Raw genomic sequence first — 12,353 nt, forward strand, 5'->3', positions numbered from 1 at the left:
AAAAAATAAATCTTGAATTAAACAAAAAAATCTTGAATTAAGCAAAAAAAAATCTTGACTTAAGCAAAAAAAAAAATCTTGAATTAAGCAAAAAAACAAAAACAAAACAAAACTTGAAGCAAAAAAAAAATCTTGACTTAAGCAAAAAAATCTTGAATTAAGAAAACAGATCTTGAATAAACCCCCTCAAAAAATCTTGAATTAAGCAAAAAAAAAAAAAATAAAAAAATTATATACTGAATTAAGCAAAAAAAAAAAAAAAAACTTGAATTTGGGAGAAAAAATCTTGAATTAAGCAAAAAAAAAATAATCTTGAATTGAATAAAAAAGAAATTCTTGAATTACGTAAAAAAAAAAAAACTTGACTCAAGCAAAAAAAAAAAATCTTGAATTAAGCAAAAAAATCTTGAATTAAACAAACAAACAAACAAAAATCTTGAATTAAGCAAAAAAATCTGCCAATGGAACAAGTGAAAATTATCTCGGAAAGATTTCTTGAAATAAGAGTTTCCAGATCTTTTGTCTAAAAATCAGTACTTATATCTCACTGAAAAGTTCCTCTTTAGGTGATTATATCTTATTTCAAGTGTGATGAGATATTTGGACTAGAAATGAGAAAAATACACTTGGTAAGATTTGGATTTTTGCAGTGCACGAACCTAAAAATAACACAATCAGAAGTGTAGAAAACAGCTGACTGGGATTTGTGTTTTTCTTTTAATGTAGACAGATTATCAGACGGAAAAAACCCAGAGGAAGATTCTGAACCCACGATGTCCGGGGTCGATGTCTACAGCCCAAAGCCATGGACTGAAACCACACAAATACCCCCATGTTTAAAGGTTTAATGTGGAAATGAGCTGTGTTCGTCACTGTACCTGCCAGGCTGTGAGGCAGGAAGTGCACATTAGGTGACCGCAGGGTTCGATCTTCACGTCTTTGTCGTTCTCGGCGCAGATCTTACAGAGCTGGAAGGTGGAGCCCATTTCACAGTACAACTCATACTGTTCCTGTTCACACAAACAAAAGGGATGTTAGTCACCAACAGCCGCAGGTAACCCGTGAGAACATGCACAAACAAACATTACACAGTCTGATGAAGGGCTTCACTCTGACTGAGCTGTTTCACTGTCTGTTTTACTGCAGGTTTTTTCTTTTTAATAAATCACAAGGAAATCAGGAGATTAAAATGGTCCATGACCTTTCAGTAAAATCCCCTTTTATTCTCCAGCTTCCCCTTTGGAAAACACATCAAAATATCACCGATCAGAAACTCCCAGACACACAACACCATCCCATGGTATTTTTTCAAGTTGTTTTCTTTTGTTTCTGTGGCTTGTTAGAGTCAGTCAATCATTTCAACCAGGCTGTACACTGCAAAAAATCTAAATGTTACAGAGTGTATTTTCTCATTTCTTGTCCAAATATCTCATCACACTTAAAATAAAATAGAATCACTTGAAGAGTAACTTTTCAGCGTGATATAAGAACTGATTTTTAGACGATAGATCTGGAAAATCTGATTTCAAGAAATCTTACCAAGATAATTGTCACTTTTTTTTTTTTTTGGCTCGAATTAAGCAAAAAATCTTGGATTAAGAAAAAAAAAATCTGAAATAAAGCGAAAAAAATATATCTACTGAATTAAGAAAAAAAAAATCTGGAATTAAGCAAAAAAAAAATCTGGAATTTATAAAAAAATCTTGAATTAAGCAAAACAAATCTTAAATTAAGCAACAAAAATCTTGAATTAAGAAAAAAAAATATTGAATTAAGCAAAAAATATTGAATTAAGAACAAAATATTGAATTAAGCAAAAAAAAAAATTGAATAAAGCAAAAAAATCTTGAATAAGCAAAAAAAAAAAATCTTGAATTAAAAAAAATCTTGAATTAAGCAAAAATAAATAAATGAATCTTGAATTAAGCAAAAAAATCTGCCAATGGAACAAGTGAAAATTATCTTGGTATGATTTATTGAAATCAGATTTTCCAGATCTATTGTCTAAAAATCAGTTCTTATATCTCACTGAAAAGTTATTCTTTAGGTGATTCTGTCTTATTTTAAGTGTGATGAGATATTTGGACTAGAAATGAGAAAGACACACTTGGTCAGATTTAGATTTTTTGCAGTGTACAGCCTGGTTGAAATGATGTCTGACTCTAACAAGCCACAGAAACAAAAGAAAATGACTTAAAAAAACATACCATGGGATGGTGTTGTGTGTCTGGGAATTTCTGATCTGGGATATTTTGATGCGTTTTCCAAACAAAACACAAAGTGGGTTTCTCTTATTTATTTATTTATTTTGAACATGCAAAGAAACAAAATAAAACAAAACAAAGCAAAATAAGACAAAAACAAAATAATACTCAAATAAGTAAGTCTGAATTCTGCATGGTCTCTCTCTGTTACTGGAAAGTGGAAACATAACAAACAAATGCATTATTTCTTAAAAGTTATGTGTAAAAAACAACTTTATGACTAAATGTGAGGCTCAAACAAAAGACTTTCAAAAGGCAGTGAGTCATGCCATGTTTTAAAGTCGCCCACAGCTTTGCACCATGTACTTTGTCACATTCAATTAATCCTCAGTGGACATTTTCCACACTTTACTGCGACTCTGAACTCCGAGCTTAGAGGCTGCACTGAAAAGTTTTGTTTTGCGAGGCTAAACAGTTCCATGACCAGTGGGAAATGTGTGCGCTAGAGTTTCAGACCCACGCCCAAACCCACCTGTGTCACTTTGATGTGATCGTGAGGCGTCGGTTCACACAAACCGGTGAGGTCAGGGTTGTAACTGCGACCGTCGGGAAACAAATAACTGTGAAGAAGAGAAAACACAGCTAACCTCAGCACATGCATGTGGCATATATGTCCAATTAATTCTAAATCATTTAAAAAATACTGGATTTGGATGATATTTGGTGTTAATATTGTTGTTTTTAAAGGGCTCATATTTATCTAAACCCACTTTATTATTAATCTGTGGTTCATTTATTTGTGTATTTGGACCCTAATAGTTCACACAGTTGGAATTTGAACCCTCCAGGTGCTGCAAAACTATCTTTGGGTCATTCCATGGCAATTCAACCAATGGTCCCCACATGACCCCCTCAGAAAATTCTGAAAAAATTCACACTTGTTCACCTACCAGATAAACGAACACATCCAAAATTTTAATGTCATATCTGCAAGTTTAGGAGATACAGCCCTTTGAAAATTATTATTATTTTTTTTTTTTATCTTGCAAATTTGCTTTTTGGCCAACTTTGAGGAGCTGTAACTCCTTAGGTATTCAAACCACACTGCTGAAACTTACTGTCTGGGGTGAAATCCCCCTGAAAAGACCATATTTTGCATCAAAATAATTGTAGGTGCCTTCATGTTTGGTTCATGAGGCCTTGAAATCAGGCGAAAAGGCTAATTCTTCCAAATGTCCTCTCTCTTCAGGCTTACACTGTCGTAATGGATGAATGTAAAGACCTAATTTTTTTTTGCATGGATTCTTATGGTCAAGATGCAACAATATACTGCAAAAAAGACTACATTCACATGAAAAGTGTTGCTGTGAGGCAATGAATTAAATGGGTTGATTTAAATTTTTCACAAAAATACTCTTTATTTGAGCACCCACATTACCATGTGGACAGTTAATGAAAATTTTGAAATTTTTATTATGTCTTCATATGTGTTTCAAGATGTTGTGCACAAAATTTTAGCTTTGAGATGGAACTGGTTCTATTTTTAATATATTTTTTTTTACTGCATGACTACATTTTCTTCAAATTGTATACAAACGTAGGTGTAAATGGCATTTTTAACAGTATAATGGCATTGATTATTGCACAAGTTATGATAATACTCAAGATATTTGAACTAGGGTGTGGAACTGCATGATGGTTCAGATAGAAGAATTATAGATTTCCCAGAACTGGCTCAGTTTGATACCTGTAGTAGAGACTTCTCGGAAATTGGATGGAGCTGGTCAGGTGACCCAATTTCACCAGGGTCAATGACATAAATGGAGCTAAGATTTCCCAGAATTTTTATGATGCTGGCCAGCCTAATTTTGGGAATTATATTCATAATCCTGAACAAACTTATTCATCATGGAGGAAAAATGTGTTGCTGGATTGATTTTAAAGGATGAACGTCACAGAAAGATTAGGCTGTTACGTTTTATAACTAGTTTTATAACTAGTTACATCATGACATTTGCACATATAATGTCCAGACTTCAGACGAACATTTCTCCAATTCGACATAATTGTTTGTCAGCAGCAGCGGTTGTAGTCCATACTGAAAATATGTCCAAACTTCGAGCCAATTACTGAAAATCAGAGTCTTCGATAAACACCAGAGTAGGGACACTTCCATAAACTCCTGCTGTAAAAAATGGTGGATGAAATATGGACCTTCTTCTGGGTTCTGGAGGGGCCGGTAGTTCCTACATTGAGTGTTACGGCGTTGGAACACATTCATTTCTGTTGCAGTTGATCTAGCACTCCAGCGCTAAGTTAATAAGATACCGTCATCTTTCAAATTATCGAGTCAATTTCCTGTATTAGCGACATCCATGTTGTTAATTCTGTTTTCTTTGGTATGTGTTAGCATTTGTATACATTTATACCTTAAACAACTGTTCTGTTGGATTTTCAGCTGTAGTCCTATAGTTTGCTAGTTTGACTTGTCCAGCTGTTGAGATTTAACCACTATAACCACAAATTATGACTTTTTTTTTTTTTTGTAAATCTCTTATCTTTTTTTTAATTATTTTTTTCAGTCAGCATTATCGTAGCATTTTACATCGTGTAAAGAAAAAACAAAACAAAACACAAAAACATACTCAAACAGGGACGCATTGACAGAAATAGTAAAAATATACAAAGCAATCCAAAAATATCGTTAAAGGGGAAATTATGGAGTTTTTAAGATAAGGTAACGTTAGTACAAATGCTGTAAATGGTTTTATGCTGCGTTCCAGGCCACCCGTAACTCATGTTTTTCCAACCTGCCACCGGTAAAAATGCACTGGAATGTCAGTCAAACCGGTGACTTCCCACCCGTGAACTCGTATTAGATCCATGTACTCCCAGTTCTGAGCTCTGACGTCACATAGCCAGTGAAATAATGCCGGCCCCCGTGGATGTTGTGTTTATAAAAATTGTTTATTAAAACAAGGTATTGCTCTGACATTATTTATCTGCAAATGTTCTGCATAATCAGCAGCTACTCTAGCGTTAGGACAAGAATAAATTAATACCAAATATGTATCTAAATATACAAATAACAACATAAAGGTAGAACAGCTTCTCTTGCCTTATGCATCATTTTTTCCTCCTCTGTTTCCCTCAAATAAGCAAAGAACAAACACCTATAGCGATAGAAATGATTGTAAATGAGCAGAACGTACGGTCTGCCATGCTGGTTTGTTTACGTCTAGCTCCCATAATTCCTTGCGCTCAAGCAGTTTGGCATGACCCGCCTTGAACTCTACAAAGTCGTGAGTTGTGGTTTGAAGTCATGGCGTACGGGCTCCAAAACCGGCCTGGAACGCAGCATTATTTTAGTAGTTTTGCTGAACCTGGTGGTGTTTGGTTCAGTTTGTCAGCTGAGGTCATGTGATCATTAGGAGGAGAGTTGCTGTCCAGCTGAGCTCTGATAAATAAAAGTTCATTAAAGTTATTATTCATGAGTTAAAGCGCAGGTGTCAAACATGCGGCCCGGGGGCCAAATCCAGCCCGCCAAAGGGTCCAATCCGGCCCTTGGGATGAATTTGTGAAATGCAAAAATTACACTGAAGATATTAACAATCAATGGTGCAAAATCATTTTAATTCAGGTTCCACATACAGTCCAATTAGATTTCAAGTGGTCAGACCAGTGATATATTATCATAATAACCTATAAATAATGACAACCCCAATTTTCTCTTTAACAATGTAAACAATTTCATGTAATTTTACTTTTTTACACCAAAAAAAAAAAACAACTATACTTTTACAAAAAATGTGAATAACCTGAACAAATATGAACAAATGGAAATGTCTTAAGAAAAGTAAATGCAATTTTACCAATATTCTACCTGTTACTAAATGTTTTTTGTGACTGTAATGCACATGTTCATTGTTATTCAGATTTTTAAGGAAACTTTGTAGATGTAAACCTGATCATAATATAATTTTACTTTTTTCACTGGTATTACTTTACTGGTCTCGCCCACTTTAGATCATATTAGGCTGAATGTGGCCCCTGAACTAAAATGAGTTTGACACCCCTGAGTTAAAGTAAGAAACTTCTGTCACTTGGTGTTTGTAAGATCTGACTCATCCTATAAGAATTCTGTTGAGTTTTGAGTTTGCTAGAGTTGAGTTTCTAATGAGTTTAACGCCCGTGCTAATGTTAACATGCTAAGTTAGCTGCTATGTTATCCTGTGGTTAATGCGTTATTGTGTGTGTTATCGGAGCAGAGCTTGGCAGACACACAGTGTTCACAGATAAACACTGTTTTCTGATTGGACCACGGTCCTATAATAGTAAAACTTAAAATGGTAATGACAATGGGAGACAATAAGATGTTATAAAATACTGCCAGTCAAATGATGACAAACCATGTTGGAATAATGATGAAACATTATTATTTCAGTTCTGTTTCTGCCGACTGTTTTGAGACAAATGGATGGAGACAACTAGCGGGGAAATTAATTGCTGTATAATAATTATGTCATAATTATGACAGGTCTATAAATGACAAAAGAAGAAGGTTTTGATAAAAGATTTCACATCTAGACATAAACAGACGCTCTTGTGCAACCATGAGAAAAATACAAACTGCAGCTCTGACAGGTAGAAGCACTGGAGCAGCGAGAATACTTAGTGTAATTAGAATTCATTTAAATGGGTTTGGACATAATTTTCTGACATGACTCAAAACTGCACGAAACATTTTGTAGAAGTTCTGACTTGAGCAAAATATCAGCTCTGAGTAGATGTGCAATCTAAGCCTCCAGAGGTATTAACATTTTCCACTGCAGGAATGAAAGTGAAATGTTGCCATCAGTAATTATAAGAAAACTGAGTGGTGCCTCTTTTCCACTCCAAGTCCATTTTGAAAATTGGAATTAACCAGGAAGACTGACATATGAAAGCGTGGCTGATGGGAACTTCACTTTCTCAGAGGTGCCGGGGTCTCCCTGCTTGATCAAAAACAGAAGTGCTTCAAACAGGACCCCCCGCCTCCTCCTCCTCATTCCCCAGCTACACTGGACTCATAAGAGCTGCTCTTGAATCGCCTCAGCCGAACGTGATTGACGGCTGAGGGAAGTGAGAGGCCACGCACTAAATGGAGGGAAGCGCGTTTGATGTGTCTGGGGGCCTGTCAGATTATCAGGTACGATAGAAACAGATGGACTCGCATGGAGGACTTCAAACTCAAAGACAGTCTCTTGTCTGGTTGAGATAAAAAAAACAAAAACAAAAAAAAAAAAGTGTTGTTTCATCTAGGAAGTGGCTTTCTGAAAACACAGTGGTGTACACGGCGCTCTGGTCCACCACAAGACATTTCTCAGCTACACAAATCAGATGTGACTGGCAGATCATTTGTCATTTGTGTAAAGCTCGTACACAGTGGAGAGTTTGGGGACAACTGATCAATATCTAAACAGAGTGTGAGTGGGTGATAGGTTACGTACAAGCCCTCCCTGTAGCCGTCGATGAGGGCCTGGAACAGCGGTTTGTTGTGGGGGATGGTCTGCAGGATGTTGCCGTCATTGGTCACGTAGCCGATGGCCCACTGTCCGAGCCGTGTGCAGCTCAGTCTGAAGATGTAACTGAGAGGACAGAGAGGAAAGAGAGAACAGAAAGGACAGAGGGGACAGAGGTTCACACGAAGGTTATTATCGTTAACGAAAACTAACGAAATGACGAAAACTAGAATTGTAAAAACATTTTCATTAACTGAAATAAATAAAAACTATAATTAAAAGAGGGCGACAGTGGTGCAGTGGTTAGCACTCGTGCCTCACAGCAAGAAGGTCCTGGGTTTGATTCCAACACCAGTCGACAGGGGTGGGACCTTTCTGTGTGGAGTTTGCATGTTCTCTCCGGGTACTCCAGCTTCCTCCCACCATCCAAAGACATGCACTGGTAGGTTAATTGGTTAATCTAAATTGCCCATAGGTGTGAATGTGAGAGTGTTTGTGTCTACAGGGTGGGGAAGCAAAATTTACAATGAACATTTTGTTGTTTTTTCTCTTCAGGCACTACGTCAATTGTTTTGAAACCAAACATATATTGATGTCATAATCATACCTAACACTATTATCCATACCTTTTCAGAAACTTTTGCCCATATGAGTAATCAGGAAAGCAAACGTCAAAGAGTGTGTGATTTGCTGAATGCACTCGTCACACCAAAGGAGATTTCAAAAATATTTGGAGTGTCCATAAAGACTGTTTATAATGGAAAGAAGAGAATGACTATGAGCAAAACTATTACGAGAAAGTCTGGAAGATACTATTAAAGAAGAATGGGAGAAGTTGTCACCCGAATATTTGAGGAACACTTGCGCAAGTTTCAGGAAGCGTGTGAAGGCAGTTATTGAGAAAGAAGGAGGACACATAGAATAAAAACATTTTCTATTATGTAAATTTTCTTGTGGCAAATAAATTCTCATGACTTTCAATAAACTAATTGGTCATACACTGTCTTTCAATCCCTGCCTCAAAATATTGTACATTTTGCTTCCCCACCCTGTATATGTTCAGCCCTGCGATGAACTGGTGAAATATCCAGGGTGTACCCCACCTTCGCCCATAAGTAGCTGGGATAGGCTCCAAGCGACCCCCGTGACCCTAATGAGGATAAAGCGGGTTCAGATAATGAATGAATGAATGAATATAATTAAAAGAAAAAAACAATAACTAACTGAAACTGTATTGTGTGCTTACAAAACTAACTATAACATATACAAATTCTGGATGAAATTCCCTTCGTTTTCGTCTTTATCGATGTCACATTGATATAAAATCGATTTATTTCCCTCAAGCAATTTTAGCTGGTGGCACTGTATGATATTTAACGGTCCAACACTTCTTGTCACTGGTCGTTTAGAGTCATCTTCTCATCCCTGCTCTACCTGGAAATATGGAGACTAAAGTTGGGAGAAAGCAGCAGAGTTCTGTCTGGGATTTATTTGTATATGACGGAGAAGAAGAGAAAAAATATAAAGATATAAAGAAACTAAAACTAAACTAAAACTAAGCATTTAGAAAATAATGAAAACTACTAAAAAAAAAACCTAGCAAACCTGCTCTAAAAATGAATTAAAAGTAACTGAATTAGAGAGAAAAAAAGTCAAAACTAAAACTAAACTATAATGAAAAATCCAAAACTATCATAACCTTGGTTCACACATACTGTAAATGGAGGAAAACCCCACTGATACTCAAGTCAAAACAAGAAGACTGTTCAAGGCAAATAACAACTAGAAAAGCACTCGGAGAGCGCAGACCTCTGCCAAGGCAGATCAGCCCACCCCCCACCCACCCACCCAATCACCACCAAAGTTTAATCATTTGTTCCTTGTGCCAGTATCAATATTTCCAGAAAATTTAATAAAAATCCGTCCGTAACTTTTTCAGTTATCCCCAAATCACCACCAAAGTTTAATTATTTGTTCCTTGTGCCAGTATCAACATTTCCAGAAAATTTAATCAAAATCCGTTCATAACTTTTTTTTAGATTATCTTGCTAACAGTCAAACGGACAAACCCTGATGGAAACATAACCCCCACCGTTACACTTGGCGGAGGTAAAAAGTCATTAAATGCATTAATATTCTCCCATTAGTGAATTACGCTGTCACACATTTATCTAAATCAGGGGGTGTCAAACTCAAGTTCCACATTCAGCCCAATGTGATCTGAAGTGGGTTGGACCAGTAAAATAATAACATAATAATATAGAAATAATGTCAACTTCAAACTTTTCTTTATGTTTTACAGTGAACATGTACATTTACAGTATGAAAGTATTTATATCTACAAACTACCCTTTAAAAAATGTGAATAACATGAAGAACTAGAATTTCACTCGGACAGCGCAGATCTCCGCCAAGGCAGATCAGCCCCACACACACACACACACCACCACCACCAAAATTTTGTCATTTGTTCCTTGTGCCAGTATCAACATTTCCTGAAAATTTCATTAAAATAGTAATAGTATTTGCTCATTATTAGAAAATTATCATGACTTGATCAGGAGCAGTTTGTAGGTTTTACTGGACACACAAGCAGCTGCAGGAATGGAAATGGAGTCAACACGAGGCAAACATAGGCTAACATTAGACTCTCATACCGTTAGCCTTTTATAACGTTAGCCTATCATTACATTGGCCTTTCATATCATTAGCCCTTCATAACGTTAGCCCTTCATAATGTTAGCCTACTCACACAGTTTAACTATTGGCAACAAAATCTCTTCTCTAAATGTGCAGTCATGTGACCAGTAGTTTAAAACAGTGACTCATTCTGAAACCACCTTAAAACTTACCTCACAATTATGTATTCCATTAAAGTAGGTTTTCTCAATATGTGTCACTCATTTGACAGATGTTTATTCTGCCTTTTTCATTCGCATTTCCAATAATCGTGCATCTTTCAATGAGACAAACAGTGACCTGTCAATCAACTGGGGTGGAACTGGCACCTGAGGTGTCCAATCAGGTTCCAGAGGTGGTAAGCGCTAGTTAGCAATATTTTCCTTGGCATGACCCGCCCTACTCTGCCTCTGATTGGCTCATCAGTCCTCATGCCTAAAGTTAACCAATCTAATCAGTGAAGGCATCAAGTACTAGCCAATCAGAGGCAGAGTAGGGCGGGTCATGGCTTCACCATCCTAGGGGAAAAAATGAGCAGTTTGGCTCAGATATGACTGAATGGTGCACATCAGGGGGATTTAGCAGAGGGTATACTAAATGACTGAAAAATAAGCAGATATACGCCGTAGATATACTACACCACTGAGTACAACCCTCTATTTACTGTGGATGGAGACATTTTTTGGGCCAGTTACTTCAAATATTTTTCCCAGTTCAAACACTGGTGTCCTGGGAAGCTTTCTGAACCAGTACCGCCCAAACCAGTTCCACCCCAGGAGTCAGTCCATGTTTCTCTCCAGAACATTTCAGAAGATGGCACCACTGTAGTCGTATGATGTTCCTGTTTGTGTTCTACTGTTTGTACACATGAACATGACACCTTGGAAAAAGCTTCTAAGGTAACGGTTGGGGTGTTTTCTGTGATGACGAGCAAAAGGGAGACTCTCTACTATCCTGAAATCTCACAAAAACAAGTATTTGAGCAAACTGAACAAACACAGGTAATGAATAAAACATTCAAAATGTCCGTAGATACTTTTCTAACCTCAACAGTAATAAATCACTGTGATGATTATATCAGCAGTCACACCAGAACCGAAAGCAACTGATGTAAGGATGATGATCCACAAAAGTGCATTCACTGCAAAGTAGATATACTGCCTCTTATCAGCAGCACTGCAAATACACACTATACTATAAACACTAGAGTCCAGTCTGTGGGAACAGTTTAAGATATTCACAGGATCCAAAAGAGTATATTATTATTATTATTATTATTATTATTATTATTATTATTATTATTATTACTACTACTACTACTACCACTACTATTACTACTACTACTACTACTATTTTACTACTACTACAACTACTACTGTTACTACGACTACTACTACTACAAATGTTACTACTAATACTATTATTATTACTACTACTATTATTACTGTTACTATTACTACTACTATTATTACTACTACTACTACTATTACTGTTACTTCTACTACCACTATTATTACTACTACTACTACTGTTATTGCTGTTACTACTACTACTACTACTACTACTACTGTTACCACTGTTACTACTACTACTACTACTACTACCACTACTACTGTTACTACTACTACCACTACTACTACTACTGGTTGAAAAAAGGAAAAAGGAAAACTGGAAGAACAGAAAATATAATGTAAAGTAATGTTATTTAATTTACCAGCCCTTTATAGATAAAGTAAGTAGCCCTGGTCTTGTTCTGACATCACATATATTGGATACTGTGTATGACTTTTTTATATTGTCATTGTTCTAATTTCAATAAAAAGAGTTTATTAAACAAATAAAAAAGTTAATTAATGAATGGAAAATCACCACAACACTGCAAATAGTGAAAACAAAAAACCACAAGGAAAACAGAGTACAAAAAAAAAAAAAAAAAAAAAAAAAAAATCCCAAACAGTCTATTTTTATT

General features: G+C 36.1%; 1 protein-coding gene across 3 annotated transcripts in view; it reads right to left on the reverse strand.

Moving 5' to 3' along the window:
* cblb (Cbl proto-oncogene B, E3 ubiquitin protein ligase) overlaps window positions 1-12,353 on the reverse strand; it is a 193,229-nt gene that overhangs the window by 50,562 nt on the left and 130,314 nt on the right. For all 3 annotated transcript variants that reach the window (XM_030154183.1, XM_030154181.1, XM_030154182.1), the window contains exons 7-9: window positions 7,694-7,831; window positions 2,737-2,824; window positions 879-1,010 (exon numbers count right to left, since the gene is read on the reverse strand). In XM_030154183.1, coding sequence (XP_030010043.1) covers window positions 879-1,010; window positions 2,737-2,824; window positions 7,694-7,831 — 358 coding nt within the window. The remainder of the gene's footprint in view (window positions 1-878; window positions 1,011-2,736; window positions 2,825-7,693; window positions 7,832-12,353) is intronic.

Source organism: Sphaeramia orbicularis, chromosome 14 (genome assembly GCF_902148855.1).
Source record: "Sphaeramia orbicularis chromosome 14, fSphaOr1.1, whole genome shotgun sequence".
Taxonomy (NCBI): domain Eukaryota; kingdom Metazoa; phylum Chordata; class Actinopteri; order Kurtiformes; family Apogonidae; genus Sphaeramia; species Sphaeramia orbicularis.